Source organism: Stegodyphus dumicola, chromosome 3, assembly GCF_044657685.1.
Source record: "Stegodyphus dumicola isolate Sdum_Otavi_A_Nest chromosome 3, ASM4465768v1".
NCBI lineage: Eukaryota > Metazoa > Arthropoda > Arachnida > Araneae > Eresidae > Stegodyphus > Stegodyphus dumicola.
The window spans coordinates 145420958-145438420 of record NC_140770.1 but is presented as its reverse complement, the minus strand read 5'-3'; the positions used below and the strand labels follow the sequence as shown (position 1 = coordinate 145438420).

Genomic DNA, 17463 nt, shown 5'->3' with positions numbered 1-17463 from the left:
GGAAGAAAGAATAATACATCTGTATTATTACATTATCTTTTACTAAAACTAAGTGAAGTATGAGCCATTACAGTCATCTACAATCACGACAATTCTTATGTTACCAGCTAAACCAATCAAATTCAAATGTTGCCAAGCCTCGTATATGAGATGATTTTCAAACAAACCATTCATTAACGCTTCTGTCATCCAGGCTGTTTCATTTGCACAATATATAACAGGGAAAATATTTACTCGTCTAAATGCTCAAGGTCGTGTATTTTTCCCGATTATGAAAAGTTCACACTTGTGCGTTTCTGCAGCATTTGTGCATGCTAAAACAGTTAGTCTTGCTTTGGAATCTTTACCACCAGTTGGAGCTTTTTTTCTAGAGGTTGCCAAGGTGTTTTACAGTACATATTACCAGAAAAGACCAGTTTCATCAGTGTTGTAAATTTGTTCTGGAGATAACTTTTCACTATTAGCGAGTTCAATGAATTCATCTGCAAATAGTTCAGCAGTTTCAATGTCAGCTGAAGCTTTTCCAAGTGAAATTTTTAATTGCCTTATACCACGGTGACTTTTAAATTTGACTAGACAGCCTGACGAATATGTGTCCTCAGTTTTTAAGTTCATTTCTTCATGAAATAATCTGGCTTGAGGCATTAGCATTGGAACCATACAATGGCACGCCCTGATCCATTCAATCATCACTTTGCCATGACCATCATTTCTAGCACAACGAATATTTTTTGTTATTCATTGCGAGTTGAGTGTGGAAATTGCAAAAAATTTATTTTTCTGCTTTCTAATGACATATACAGTTGATTTTCCATTGCCATAGTCCAGGCATAATTTTGAGACAGATATACCTTTATCCACTTTTTGTTTTATGGACATTTAACAATTCAAGCAATTTAACTTTGCAGCTTCAGAATTAGAAACTCTTTTTGACATAATCCAGAGTTCAAAACATTTTCATAAAATTGCTGTAATAATAAAAGCCTGGGGAAAAATATTAAGCTGGACCAAATCAAAAAGTTAAGCAACAGGGCAATCTGCTATATTAACTGAAATTCCTTGGAATCAGTAAAATATAATTTTAGCTTTGCTTAATACCATTCGCTGGCTATGTATCATGAGACTGGCGACAAAATTCAAGTTCTTCCACTACATTTTGTCTTGCTTCTATAGCACAATGAAGCAGTTAAGCCTGAAATGTGTTAATTTATTTGTTTATTATACTTATCTCTATTTCTTGCACATGCTTAAAGCTTATTGGCATCTTCAATAAATAAATTTGCATATATACCTAAGCCTTATCGAGGGCCAGCAGTAGATATCTTATCCCTGGTGCAGTCTCTGGGAGTCCTAAATTTGGTAACCAAGTGCCTCCCTAAGTTCTAAATTTTTGCCGCCCCTAAATTTTGAGTCCTAATGCTTTTCCTAAATTCTAAAAATTTTGTCATCCCTTAATTTTGTTGCTCGGTGCTTTTCTAAATTCCAAAAATTTTTCTTTCCTAAATTTTGCCTCCCGATGTGGCCATACTGCGTGCCAATTCTGCGTTTATGTGAATAACAAATCATTTAGTCTTAATTCAAAGAGAACTAAATATAACCTTTTGACCTATGCATATCATTAACAAAATCTTTTTTAGCATATGAAAACAAATTTTTGTTAAATTTTTCCTCATCAACATTTCTTAGCGCATCTAACTTAAATCTGTAATCATCACCAAGAGTAATATCAACATAAAAGATTACCATACACTTTGCTATTCAATTACCAGTATAAAAAAATTATTTAGGCATCGCTGCATGAATAACTACTCAAGTTATCATTTGTTGATAAACATGCGGTGATAAAAGCTAAATATAATAATGATTTGCCAGTTTGGCATCAGGGATATAAAATATTAGCAGCATGAAACCCTGTATTTTATTCTCTGAATTTTGAAATGTCATGCCTAATGTATGTATTTTATTTTGTCATTTTAATTTCATAGATGCAAATATTATTCAGTTTAAGTTCCATTATCACTCTGTTGTGCTAACTATGACTGACACTGTTGAAATAAAATTTTCAAAGTTACATTTAATTTTTCAAAACTTGAATTATTAATTAATACTTTCTATTTTATAAAGCTGATTAATTGAGAAAACTAAAGTCAGTAAATTTTAAAAGTATCAGTAATATGTGAAATTTCGATTGCTGTATTATTTCTTTTACTTCCTTCCTAAATGGATAAATTATATTTTGGGTAAAACATTTTTGACAACATGTACGTTTTCTATTTCTATGTATTTTAAAAGCAGACTACATAAAAATTAGCTTGTTTCAAAAGAAGTTCTCTCATACCCTACCAGTTTCACTACTTTATATTCAAGATGAAGCAAATGAAAATAACTGACTGATGGAGTAGCCAGCTATTTAAATATATGTACAGTCAAAAGTCGTTAATTCGGACACCCATAATCCGGAATGATCTATAATCCGGACCTCAAAGCTACAAACTTTCTGCGCATGCGTAGCGTTCACGCATGCGCACAGGCGTTTACGAGAGCGCGTAAGACCCTTACGGCTGCGAATATGTTTGTGCGCATGCGCGTTTAAATTGTAACGGAGTTATACGCTAAGCTAAAGTTATCTAATTCAGTTAATGTTGCCGATTGCGTTGTTCCTTAATCTTCGAATTGGATCCGGCTTATTATTTTTTGCAGACTGTTAGAGCAATTTTATAAAAGTAAGCTTGAACTTTCGATTATGTCAAATAGAATTTCCGATATATATTTACTACAAAGCGAAAGTATGTTTTGAAATCCGAAATCCGTTTATCAATTTCACGCTGCTCTGCGGCAGAGGGGGGGGGGGGGGCAGAAACGTCATTATTAGATTATGATAGATTAGAAAGATTATGTCAAATAGAATTTCCCATATATATTTACTAATATGTAATTTGTATCTACAAAGCGAAAGTATGTTTTGAGATCCGAAATCTGTTTATCAATTTCATGCCGCGGATTGGAAGGTGATTTGTCAGCACTATCCTTATCTTCAGGGCAGATGTTTTTATTTTATTTGGTTTATAATTCCATACTAAGTGTAGTATTTCATTCTGTCTTTGATATGATTTAAATCAAGTTCCTCGTCATTATAATTCGCTTCCGATAGCGACAAGGTGACAGAGTGACAAAGTGACAGAGGTTAGTGAAAACGAAAACATTTCGATTGACAAATTAGTCGGTATTCTCAACACAGCAATTATAGGACTTGAACAGCGGAACTTTGTAAGTAAACAAGAAATTATGTCTGTTTAATAGAATTAAAGAGAAAGTATTATCACATGAAACGAAGCAACTTACATTGAAGGAAATGTTTAATAAAGTAAACAAATAAATATTGAGCTTTTTCTTTTTGTAAATTTTGATACCCTTTAGATCATAATTGTTCTTTATTTCATAAATTACGGTTTCATATTTTTAATTTTGTGATTTTTGCATGCCATCTTCCTGATTTAAACTGATGATCTATAATCCGGAAAAATCGATAATCCGGAATCGCCGAAGTCCCGACGAGTCCGGATTAACAACTTTCGACTGTATTATGATTGCCACATGTAATGCAAATATGAACCAGTTTCCATTCAAAAATGCTCCATGATAATCGCCCATCCTAACAGGTAAACTCTCATATACCTTGTCATATTCAATAGTCAAACCTACGCCTCCAATGATAAATGTAACATAAATAATTTTCTACATTAATTTTCATTTCTTCAGAAATTTCTTAGTTTCACTGTTTGAATGAGGAGCTGCAATTTCACTTCGGATACCCACTTTCTTTACAGGTTATTTTACTTTTTTTAACCTCACTGTACAAAGTAAAAGAACTACTGTAATTGCAAAAAATTTTGGGTATAATATTTCAACGAAAATCTCTTTTTTTTTGGGGGGGGGCACTCCTGAAATCAATCGTTAGATTTTTCTGTGTGACATCTGTACATACAGACAGACAAAATAAATGTAAAATAAGGTGATAAGGCTAAATTACTTGATAAGTATGAATTCAAATAAATTTTAAAAGATCTTGGTTTAATCCTAGTATATGGTGCACAAGGGATTTGGCTACTTTAGGCGATTTATGATCATCAGTAAACGGGATATATACGATAAGTAGTTAAATGGGTCATTTTGGTGTTGGCAATAATTTTCAAAATCGTGCCAAGGTTGCACCGTATATTAGGATTTTGCCAAGATCTTTTATGTAGGATGAAATATCAAATTAGGGAAGCAATGTGAAATAAGTTTAAGTTAATAGATCGTTAAGTGCAGAATCGCCCACTTATTTGTTTGGCACTTTTTACAAGAGTAAGAAGAATTGGATTTTTGTCAATTTTCTTTGACTTTTTAAGTGAAAATAGGTCGATGTGTACATGGATAAAGTCAAGGGAGTGCACAATGCCATTTTTGTGCAATTCCGGGTTGTTTTATTAAGTGAAAATAGGTCGATGTGTACATGGATACTGTATGTGCAATTCTTAAAAACGCGCCAAGCAGTGGGCGATTCTGCACAGTCACCGAAACCTCATTAATTTAAAGCAATTCCCAAACATCTGCATGAGTGAAAAACTTTATTTCCTCTTATCTTTTTTTGAGTCCGGAGTACCTAAATTCTTGCACATCTGGGCTTATCTGAATAATAAATCACTAATTCTAAATTCATTCATTCATTACAAATTATGCCGAAATACTGCATTTGATGCAACGTGTCCGGCTCATGACAAGTATGCCCGAGGGGCACAAGACATAAAAGTGTCTGGACCGAGTGATAGGAGGCAATAGGAAATGAGAAAAAGAGGGGGTGACCACAGGACGCCACAAGCAGAGAATCGAACATAGAGCCCAAGACCAGGAGAGGCAGCAATGTGTGGAGTGTCAGAGTTAAAGTTGTTCATGATAGGTATGCTAAGAAAAAACATGATATATTAGCAAAATACAATTTTATTACATAAAATAAATACAATAAGTGAGCAAATACAATACAAAAATACAAAAGAGTACGAGTTGTAATACGAAAATTTATGTACAATACAGTCAAAAGTCGTTAATCCGGACTCGTCGGGACTTCGGCGATTCCGGATTATCGATTTTTCCGGATTATAGATCATCAGTTTAAATCTGGTAAAATGGCATGCAGAAATTATAAAATTAAAAATATAAAACCGTAATTTATGAAATAAAGAACAATTATGATCTAAAGGGTATCAAAATTTACAAAAAAAAGCTTAATATTTATTTGTTTACTTTATTAAACATTTCTTTCAATGTAAGTTGTTTAAGTTGATTCGTTTTTTATGTGATAATACATTCTCTTTAATTCTATAAACAGACATAATTTCTTGTTCAGTTACAAAGTTCCGCTGTTCACGTCCTATAATTGCTGTGTCAAGAATACCGACTAATTTGTCAATCGAAATTTTTTCGTTTTCAATAACTTCTGTCACTTTCTTCGCTATCGGAAGCGAATTATAATGACGAGGCATTTGATTTAAATCATATCAAAGATGAAGTACATCGAGATGAAATACTACATTGAGTAAGCAATTATAAGCCAAATAAAATAAAAACATCTGCCCTTAAGATAAGGATAGTGAATTCATTGCACGCTGCCGCGGCGTTAAAGATAAACAAAGTTTAGATAAACAAACGTTAAAGTTTAGATAAACAAGCGTTAAAGTTTAGTTAACAAAATACATGCCTTTATCCATTTTTTTGCAGCAATTCCACTTTTTGTTTAATGGACTCCGAAAGATAGTTTCGCTTTGTATATCCTTTACATATTAGTAAATATATATCGGAAATTCTATTTGACAAAATCGAAAGTTTAAGCTTACTTTTATAAAATTGCTCTAACAGTCTGCAAAAAATAATAATCCGGATCCAATTCGAAGATTAAGGAACAACGCAATCTGGAACATTAACTGAAATAGATAATTAGATAATTTTAGCTTAGCTTATCCCGTCCGTTATACATTAAACGCGCATTCGTAAACGTATTTTGCGCACGCGCACACGTAAATTCGTAACGGTAAAGGTCTTACGCGCATGCGTCAACACGACGCATGCGCAGAAAGTTTGTAGCTTTGAGGTCCGGATTATAGATCATTCCGGATTATGGGTGTCCGAATTAACGACTTTTGACTGTATATACAAAAAGATGATGTTGCATGAAAGACTGATTAAGTAGGAAAATTAGTGTCCCTGGTAAGGAAGGCCGCTAATGGTCTGATTTTGATATCTTCAGGAAACACGGTATAGTTGAAAACTTTAAAGTAATTCATGTACGAGCAATTTCTCGCCTTATCAAAAAATTTTCGATTTGCATTATGGAGGAAATTCTCGATATTCTCTATTTTTAAATCGCTATGTAGAGTTTCATTGGAAACATAAAAATGAGCATTCATGATTTGCCTTAAAAATTTGTTTTGAGTGATCTGTAATTTCTTGATTTCATTTTTCGAATAAGTCGCCCAGACTGGAGACGCGTAAGAAAAGATAGGCCGAATAATGGCAGTATAAATATGTCTTTTTCTTTGTAGGTCAAGTTTTGAATTTTTTCCGATTAATGGAATAAGATCTCTGATAGCCGCAACTGTTTTGCCTCTTACTTTTTGGATGTGGTCTTTCCATGTGAATTTATTGTTTAATACAACACCAAGGTAGGTAGCTTTGTTCACAAGCGGAACTTCGACATTAAAGATTTTAAGTTTGTTTACAAATGGACTTCTAGAGTGCCTTTTTCCTATGATTATAAGCTGGGATTTTTGTGCATTGATGGCTATGCGCTATTTCGTGCACCATTGCTCAATTTCTGGAATTTTATCCTGCAATTTAGAAATGGCAAGTTCTTGATTGTGAGACGTGTATGCAAGCGCCGTGTCATCGGCGTAACATACTAAATAAAAATTAGGGTCTGTGCATATTTTAGGGAAATCAGCAACATAAAATATAAAAAGAATTGGTCCCAAAATTGATCCTTGAGCTACACCAGCATTGAGTCTTCTGGGATCAGAGTTGTCGTTACCAATATTGACAAAGAATTTTCTGTGTTTAATAAAAGAATAAATGAGTAAGATCAGGTCTTTGTCAAAATCCAAGGATGTAAGCTTGAAAATAAGCCCCTCATGCCAGACGCGGTCGAACGCTTTCGCCACGTCTAGCATGAGTAAGGCGACACTCTGATGTTTGAAGAGTGCAGAACCGATGTATTCACATAGTCGGACAAGCTGCTTGGTCGTAGACAATTTCTTACGGAAGCCAAACTGTTCAGGAGGTATCTTATCCATGTAAGGCTCGATTCTCTTATAGATAACACGTTCGTAGATTTTGCCCAGACCAGGCAGTAAACTAATTGGATTGTAACCCTCCGGGGAGGTAGCATTTTTACCAGGCTTGGGTAATAAAATTACTTTAGCAGTTTTCCATTTATCGGAGAAATAATTATTCTCAAGACAGGCATTTAAAATGCTGACATATTTCGTGATAGCATTAATAGGCATGTTTTTGATAGCGACATTGGTGATGTTATCAAAACCGGGAGCTTTTCTATTCTTCATTCTTTTGATAATCTCCTTAACTTCATTAGGTGAAGTATAATTAGTCTTGTTTTTGGGTCCCGGGCCATTAATCCAGTCTTGAATAAAATATCTAGTGTCATATGAAAATAAAGGGTCGCTTGGATCTTGGTTAGGAACAAATTGTTTTTCTAAAAAATCAGCCATTACATTGGCTTTGTCTTTATTGGTGACGGCTATAGTATTATCACCATAAATTGGTTTACTGTTCGGCTTTTTGCCGCGAAGATTCCTTGCAAAAGACCAGAATGCATTATTCGGCTCATTGAATGTTTCAATTTTTGCGTTCCAAGACTCATCTCTGTGTTTATAAATACTTTTCTTTATTTCTCTGTTCAGTTTATTTAACTCTTTTTTGATTCTAGGATCCCAGGCAATATGCCATCTTTTGCGTAGTTTGTTTCTTTGTGAAATCAGGTTTCTAATGTTACTAGGCAATCTAGCACTGTACTTATCAGCGGGAATTTTCTTAGTAGCCCTGTTATATGCACTAAGTATGCTATTATTGAGAACATCAATTGCATAATCAATATCAAATTTTGTTTTAAGGTGCTTAATATCCGGAGGGTTTTCAATGAGGTAATTATGATATTTATTCCAGTCCGTAGTGATTTTAAACCTTTCATCAGTGTTTTTATTTGTACCAAGCGTAGCTAAAACAGGCACGTGATCTGAAGTTAATTCAAGTTTCACATCGAGATAAATCGGGATTGAAGTGGTGGTAAGAATAACATCCAGGATGTCTCCTTTTCTAGGGTCATCAGGAAGATAGGAATAGTCAGCTGGAGCATAAAAATATATAGGATAATTATTAATGAATTCAAGTAAAAGTTCTCCATTTCTGTTGGTGTGTCTGCAACCCCATTCTACATTCTTCGCGTTGAGATCACCAGCTAAGATGATATGTTCCGAATTGGGCAGCAATTGAGCGAGTTTATGCTCATCTATAGGAGTGTGTGGAGGGTTATACAATGCAATAAAATAAATTATGCCATAATTTGGTAATAAAACAGAAGCTGTAACAGCTTCGTAGCCGTTTCCTCTATCTTCGCTAATCAGGCATGACTAATTCTAAATCCAAACATTATCTTTTGTCCTATGAATACTGCTTATTTTTTTTTTTTTTTTCCCATAGGAATAGACATTTCTCTCCACGCTCACACATTCCACAGCAGTTCGCTATATGTTTGGCTAAAGCCTTTTCGTCGCCAAGCAAAGGTTACAATGCACAAAATATGAGTACTGCGCATGCGTGGAGCTTAAGAAAACATTTATGGAACCGAAGAACTGCTGCTTCGAAGCAAAACCGCCTGATCGTTATCTTCCGGGGGCTTTGTCCGAACAGAGTAAAAAAAAAAAATTCGGCTGCGTTACCAGATTTGAACTATTATCGCCCTTTCTGGCAGTGTATACATTCACTAGGTTCTCCGTGGAAGTGTTTCTTATTTTTTACTTTATAATTTAAAATCTAAATTTATTTTTTACTCTACAATTTAAATTTAATGCATTTGCATGTCTGACATTCTCTTCGGAAACGGGTTTTCATCCGCAGAGAACCCGTTGGCGCCGTTGCATTTTTACTCGCCAAGCTCGCGTTTCATCAGCAATGAGCCGAGCCACAAACGTGATTTTTAGTGCATGTAAATTCAAGTTAGCACACAAAACAATATATTAAGCATATGGTAGTCAAAATTCACAGATAATAAGCATGCAGATGTAAAACTAACTGGTCAAACGTGATATACTAAATAAATTTGTATTAAATTCAAGTTAGCACAGAAAAGAATATATTACGTATAAGACAATATATAAGCATTTATAACGGAAATAAAAATTCATTTGAAAAATATAAATTAGTATTAATGTACTGAAATTAACCGGTTAAACGTGATAAACGAAAAAAAAAATTGTCTAAAATTCCAGTTAATACAGAAAACAATATATTTCTTACACCAGCAGTGGTTTGCTAATTTTGATGACCATGGTGATGCATCAAACTATTCTGTCATCTTAAGTAATCAATAATATTTTTTATTTCAATTTAATCATCTGTTTATGTCACACCAGCCATCCTCTGAAAGGTTATTGTTAAAAAAGCATTAACAATATATTGTTAAAATTTATTTATTCTCATTTTAGATGACAATAACCAATAATAAAAATAAAAGCATTACTTAGTTATTTAAATTGCTGGTTCTTAGAGCTGTTAATAATTAAGAACACAACGTGAACAGCCGTGTTACAAATTAGCATTCACGCCGTATTTTCTTCCTTTCATCCCGAACCGAGAACCGGTATCTATCTACGAAAATATGTCTATCCATTCGTTGTTAAAAAATTCAGAAAAAATAATAATAAATAAGAGAAGAAGAATATAAATCTGCAAATGCGAACAACGACAGTGATAATTCAACAAAATGAACCCAAGAGGAATGGTTGCAAACTTCGAACAAGCGAATAGGATAAATCCGCTGGGTTACCAGGTTTGAACTATTATCGCCAAAGTTGGCGATGTTTACATTTACCGGGTTCTCTGCGGAATTGCTTCCTCGGAAACTAAAAGCGTTCGATCGCTTTTGCGAGACACTACAGAATAACACAAGTTTTTTACATAATTGATTTTCTCGATTTCCCCCCACGATTAACGAAGCCTAAATATTTACAAAGGTATGTCTTGATATCAATACTGTACAGATTCGTACATTCTCTTAACGATATGTTCACAGCCTAAATACAATACTAGTAAAATGATATACCAGAGGTTAACTTACTAAGTTCTTCAAAGTTTTAGTTTTATGTTTCACTTCCATCGGATTTTGCGGATACCAATCTACGCAGTTTCAAACATGCCAACTGACTTAACGCTCCGCAATTACCTACAAATTGTACATAGTTTTCAGACAATCTTCGGATCGTCCCATTGGAGTTTCAAGGGGTGTGACTGTTGTCACGTGATAGCTAGTAGCCATCTCATTGGTTTAGAGTTCTCCAAAACAAAGTGCTGAAATAGAGAAAATTAAGAACATACGGAAATAATTCACGTGTTTATTTTCTTACATACTACTTGGAACTTCTATCAGTACACTACATAAAACTGATTTTTCAAATAACCTTTACGTGATTAGTTTGGATAAGAAAAGTAGCTTCTCAATTAATAACCTGCCTAACAAAGCTTTTCCTTGGATTCTGTTTACGTTATTGTACATATTTTTGCGCTTATTTCCTACTTACACAAGCATTTCTCCAAGCATTATTTTATTCAGTAATTTTATTTTCCTTTTCGAATCAAAGTTTATTACCGCAAAATTATTCCATGCTATTACCTACTTTTCTATTAGGACTCCACTGTTGACAATTTACACCGACAATAGATGGCGGCACCTCCTGGACACATTTCTTGCCTCTTTAGTAAGAGTTGGTAGTTGTTCGATGAGACAAAAATTCGAACTGTTTCTTTTTAAACTCCGATTTTTCCTTTCCGCTCTTCGCTCTCGACGGGGTATAAATCTTCTTAGGCTGAGAAGGAGTTGAACTAGTTTAACGCTGTAAGATTTATCATCTTCACTTAAAGATGGATTCCTTAACCAAACGCGCAATATTTCTTCTGGAATGCACGACTCTACCAGAGGCAATAACATAGCAGCATACTTAGTTATCCCTATTAATTCAAAGGATCTTAAGTGTGACTCTAATTTCCCAATAAGTCTCTAACATAAAACTCTGATAATATAATAGTTTTTCACGACAGAATCTGTTCTGCAAACTCTCGGCTGCTTTTAAATAATTCTCGGCAGTTGGCAAGTAACTATCAATTATTTCTTTGGGCCCTGTTCTTGAAGCCATACACTGAATCAAATATTGAAATTTATCCTCTGACTCCATTATGTTTATCTTCGTGAATTCTCCTGAATTGGCTTCAATCTTTTATCCAATCTTTTAACTTGTTCCCGGAATTTCATTAGTTCAGTCTTGGGAAGTCTGAGTTTCGGTTTCTCAACATTCGAAATTACAGATTCTTGATAAAAAAATACATTTTGTACAATAGAATTCGCACGCACTCTTGCGTCATGATATTTTTCATTATTACTGTTCAACTGTTTCGTGGCCCACCAGCGGCCAAGCGGTAAAATCGCTGAACACTGGTAGTTCGGTTCGAATCCCGCAAACGGGCTGGCTGAATGGGCGTTTTCGTGGTTTTCCCCATGTGTAACGTGTATACGAGCCCGTTTCCCTTAGAAAGTCTTCCACGAAGGCATCCCTCCCCTTAGGCAGATAGCCCTAGTGTGCTTTGCCGTAATTAAATACACCAACAGCAACTGTTTCGTACTTATTATTACACGCATCACTTTTTGTTTCATAGGCTAGCAAAGACTCTAAAATTTGCTCATGAGTTTCACTAGTTTTTATTCTTCCTAATGAAGCGGGTTTAACATCAACGTCCAATTTTTTAACTGTTTCCTCTTCAAAAAGAGTTACTTAAAGTTATATACATTTTCGTAAATGATGCCTTAATGGCATTCATTTTCTTACTAAAACATCCATCGTTTGCTTTTGTTATGACCTAATAGTTAGTAAATATTTTCAACAAATATACATGTAACTGACTTTATACAGGCTTCAATCATGTCCGATTTGTCACCAAATGTTGGATAATACAAAAGAAATTCAAACTGTTTTTTTTTTCTTAAATTCCGTTTCCCCCCCCTTCTTTCTTTTAATATCAGATCAATTTATTATTTTTTTCCTTTCCCAAAACAAACTTATTCTAAAGATATATTAACAATGTTGCTATTAAAGAGCAACTTAATTCATGATATAAAAAGATAATAGGTCGCGCTTTAAATCACTATCCCCGAGATTATATCCACGTTCAGAGATCATTACGTCAGGTGCCTTCCGGCTTGAACCGACATCGTTGTACCCAACAATAGCCCGGTCATAACAAAGAGTCTAAGTCTTTTAATCACATTAATAACGCAGCAGCACCTGTGCATATGATTTTTTTCCTTAGCTGGATTTTCACGAACTCACTACTTACGCAACATCATTTATGCTACATATAAAAGTAAAGGCCTTATAGTCGTAGACTGTTGATACTAGTGACAATCCATCCATTTATCCAATAATATGTATGCAAAAGACGTATATTCTGTTCTAAAGACCACATCAATTCGTATAAAGGTTGTAGAGAGTAGCAATCAAGATTCAAAAGCAAAGAAAAAACTTAACCCACTCCTGCTCCTCCCAAAAAAAAAGAAGTAGTCCCACCACTTAGGACATTTAAAGTTTCTTGAAAAAAATCACCGAAAACAAGCAGACCTACAGCGAAAAATTAAAGATAAACTTCCCACCAATAGAAGACATTACTATTATTTTACCCATATTTAAAGATCCTAAAGTTTTCTGTTTAATGAATAGTATTACAATAATAGCCCTATGCGCCAGGTCAAAAATGGATCCTCTTTTATTTACACAAGAGACTGCTTTGTTAATGGACTTTTCTTCTTACATGGCCTTAGGGCAGGGATCGGCAACCTGCAGTTCACGAGCAGCGTCCGGCTCTTTTGATGTAAAGTTACGGCTCTCCAGTTCCATACAGAAAAATCCATAATTTATTAACAAAACCCTTAAAAAATAAGAAAATATATTTTTAAGTACCTAATTTCTCAATAGCGTCTATTTTTCATAATCGTTAATTACGCTTAACATGACCGTGATGAAATAAATTTGAACCATTGTTACTGTACTGTTAATTTGAACTATTGTTCATTTTTTCAGCTCCGCCGTCAGCATGGCAGCTGGTAAAAAAAGAGAAGAATTGAAGAAGAAAACCGAGAATTCAATCAGGATTGGGTGGAGTCGTTTGCATTCGTATGCAACACAGATGGCTCTCCCAGTTGCCTCATTTGCCACCAAAAACTCGCAAACAATAATAAGTCGAATTTGGGGAGACACTTCACTTCAAAATGTACCCAGTTTGCTGGTAAATATCCAACCGGGAACGCACGAAAAAAGCTCTTGAAGAGCTTATATATATATATATTTAAAAAAAAAAATTAAGTCATATTCCATGTTAAGTAACTGAGCACAATCTTCCAATAATGTAAATCTGCCAAGCTCTGCAGTATCATTAGAAATTGCAAAAAAGAGTAAACTATTCACGACAAATTCGTCAAAGATTGTTTTATACGTGCATCTGAATAACTGTTTCGTGATATTAAAATCAAAGCAGAAATCATAAAAAAAATCAAAGATTTGCCGTTATCTGCAAAAACAGTACAGATAGAACTGCTAAGATGTTTTCAAATGTAACACATGTACAAGTGAAAGACATTTAGCTAGCTTCTGCCTTATCACTTCCTATAGATGAGTCTTGTGACATATAAAAGACACGACACAAGTTACCCTTTTCGTACGGTATACGTCCTCCCAAGGTCCAAACGAAGAACTGTAGGATTGATATCGATAGCCAGATGTATGACAGGAATGCGTAGAGCCAGAAGTATGACAGGAATACATAGAGGGGTAACGTCAATTCTTCAGAAAAAAATAAACCATGAAATTCTAACATTTCACTGTGTAATTCACCAAGAAGCGTTTTGTACTTAAACATTTCCGGCTGAAATAGTTGAGGTCATGAACTTGGTAATTAAGATTATTAACAGCATTTTGCAAAAGCACTCTACCATCACTAGTTTAAAGATGTTCTTGATACATAACCAGTTTTCTAACCTGATTCTGCACAATAAAGTGTGATGGCCTTCTAGAAGTAACAAATTGCAACGCTTTACTTTGTGTTTGAGTGAAATAAAAAAATTCCTCAATGAAAAAAAGCATTGACCGTCCCGAATTGGAAGAAGACAAACAGCTGCAAAAATTCTACTTCATGGTAAATACCAGTATGAAACTAAATGAACTAAATCTAAAACTGCAAGGAAAGAGCAACCCAGCCTACGCCTTGCTTGAAATAGTTTGTTTCGAAACAAATTACTTATTTTTGTTGAAGACATGGAGAGCGGTAAATTTTAAAAATCTGAAGTATATCGCAATGAGACCAATGCAATTATTGACACGAATTACTTCGACATAGCTTTAAAAACCATGAAGGATGGATTCGCTGAGATATTTGAGCAATTCAATATAAACAAAAGTACTCTTGCGTTCAATAGTAAATCCTCTTAACGCAAATACAAACGATATCAACAATGAGACATTTGGAATTGATGCTGGATCGCTTCAAATGCAACTGCTATATTAGAAAACCAAAAACTTATGGAGTGGCAAGTTCATATAACTCTAGAGAAAGTTGGAAGAGTTTGAAGTCCAGAAAAGCATGCAACATCGAGCAGCTCAAGTGTACAGCTTTAAAAGAAATTCCACGAGTTGAGGCCCTCATATTCGGCGCATGGAATAGTCTTCCAAAATGGTACAGTGAGGTGAAGAAGTTGGCATATGAAGTACTGACGATCTTCGGGTCGGTATATTCGTGCGAGCAAGCGTTCTCTTGCATGAATATAAAAAAAAGTAACGTTTGAAGTCAACTTACAAATAAAAATTCAGAGTCGTGCTTGAAACTTAAAACAACAAGCTATAAGCCAGATTTAATCAATCATCCAAAAGGCATGCAAAGCCAATGCTCCCATTGAATGGCTTTTCAGTGGCTCTTTAAAAACTGGGAAATTTTGTAGATTGTAACTTTTGGCTCTTCCGTTTCAAAAGGTTGCCGACCCCTGCCTTAGAGGACTATGAAATTTGTATTGGTAAAGGCCTTCGGGTCATAAACTTCTCAATGAATGATGATCTTCGAAGAATATACAAAATAGAATAAGGTGCGAGTGTCCAGTGTATAATTGATATTTTGAAATCAGTGTATAACTGATATTTACATAGGGCACAAGATAAGTAGTAAAAGCTGAAAAAAATATCGACATGGTCACTTGGATAGTCACCCTCCTGGGTATGCCTACACTGCTGTCGTTGTAAATGCGGTCAAAAAGGGGAGAATGACGTTAATTACGAAGAGGAAAGTAAGCGAGTGGGTTAGGGATGATACGGAGAGGTATATTGTAAAAGAAAAGTGTTTTGGGGACCCATTCAGTATCCAGTATATCAGGAATAAAATACTGAATGGAGCTACAGCGTTCTCTGTTCTTGACTGTAAGTAATGTGTACATTTTATATTATTATATATTGTATTAGTATGCAAGTTTTTGGATTATTGATAACATATATCTCCTTATTATTGCAAATTAAATTATAATTATTAAATGTGTTTAATGATTATATTTATTTGTTTATTAACATTTCATTGTTACATTATTTTCTTCTAAATGCATGTTACTCACTGAACTTCGAACGTTGGTCTGAATAACCTTTAAACCCGATGAACAGTATATTTCTGGGACAAGGAGAGCTTTCTGACTATTCAATCTATTTTACATTTAGCGAGTTTGTGCCGAATAAGTTTGTTGGCTATTTTATGTAACTTCTGCAATAGTTTGTAATTCTTATATTTTTACAAATTTAAATTTAAATTTTATTTTTTAAAGATATTTTTTTATTCACAAATATTTGTATTTTCTATTTTCCTAAGAAGGGAAACATTTAATTAGATTCTGATACTTTTTCATAAGATTAAGTATGAACCACGAACCCTTTATTAACATTTTCATAGCTCTGGAGCTCAATGATCCATATTAATGTGCCTTTTTTTTATATGTAAGTGCTTCAAGAAAAATTAGTAAAAGGACTTAATTCTCGTCTTATCCTTAAATTCTTCATTAATAAAACTGCATTTTCAGCTATAACCATGTGAAATAATTCTTTAATTCAGAGCTGAAAAAAATAAGATACATAAACAGCTTGGAAATGGGATTAACATCGAAATTCTCTTTAAGAAATATGATGAAGCTTACAAAAAGTCTATGAAGCGAAGTAATTGCGTAGAATATTTTATAACTCTAAATCATTAAATTTTACTGAATTACACTTTATAAACGACATGTAAATATAATTTAACAATTTAATGTCTATGTGTGGATGTGCGTGGCTTACTAGCGGTGCAGCAGCAAAGTCATTGAACACTGGTAGGTCAATCCGGGGTTAAAAATCCTGGTGAACGGCATGCCTGTATTGGCGTTTTCGTGGTTTTCCCCGTGTGCAACGTGTATACCAGTCAGTTTTGCTTAGAAAGTCCTCTTACCGAGGCATCCTTACCCTTAGGGATATAGCCGTCGAGTGCTTTGCAAATCAGACAAACAAACAAACCAGACCAAACAATATATATATATATGTAGCTTAAAAACTGCTATATTTTATGTATACTCATAAAATGGTATTTCGAAACCTAACTAATCATTTATATTGATATTACAGAAATATGTTTACGTTAATGAACATTGTATATTAAAGATATTTTTGTTGATATTTTATACCTTGTTGTATATGTTTCGCATCGAGAGAGGACCAAATCTGTTTCCCTTAAACATCGAAAGCTCCTGCCTCTTAGAATGGTTTTCGCCCGAATTTCTCTTGGAAGGTTTTTCCTTCCCTCATGACAAGTAGAATGCTACAGTGCAACTACTTAAGTAAAGTCACAACTTCTTTCTTGCACGCTTTCACCACTGTGGGCAGTTTCTACTTGGGACAGGATTGTAATTTCCGGCATCAGTAGCTAAACATTGACAGCAAACAAAGGAAAAAGAAGGTTTATTAAAATAACAGGACTACTTTCAGTCGCTTCAAAAAATGATTGGCATGTAACTTAACAACCCCTGAAAGCAATGAGCAATGCACTAACGCGATGGGGGAGAAATAATTCTGGCGTTCGCGCTATATAAAAACGACCTCC

General features: G+C 34.4%; 1 protein-coding gene across 4 annotated transcripts in view; it reads right to left on the bottom strand.

Moving 5' to 3' along the window:
• Positions 1-10542, bottom strand: part of LOC118201739 (SMC5-SMC6 complex localization factor protein 1-like) — a 109623-nt gene extending 99081 nt beyond the window's left edge. For 3 of the 4 annotated variants that reach the window (XM_085813412.1, XM_085813413.1, XM_085813415.1), the window contains exon 1: positions 10385-10542. In XM_085813412.1, the coding sequence (XP_085669538.1) occupies positions 10385-10423 (39 nt within the window). In that variant the 5' untranslated portion in view covers positions 10424-10542. Of the gene's footprint in view, positions 1-9787; positions 9992-10384 lie in introns of those variants that run through there. The other variant, XM_085813414.1, reaches the window with a different exon arrangement.
• Positions 10543-17463: the final 6921 nt, after the last annotated feature.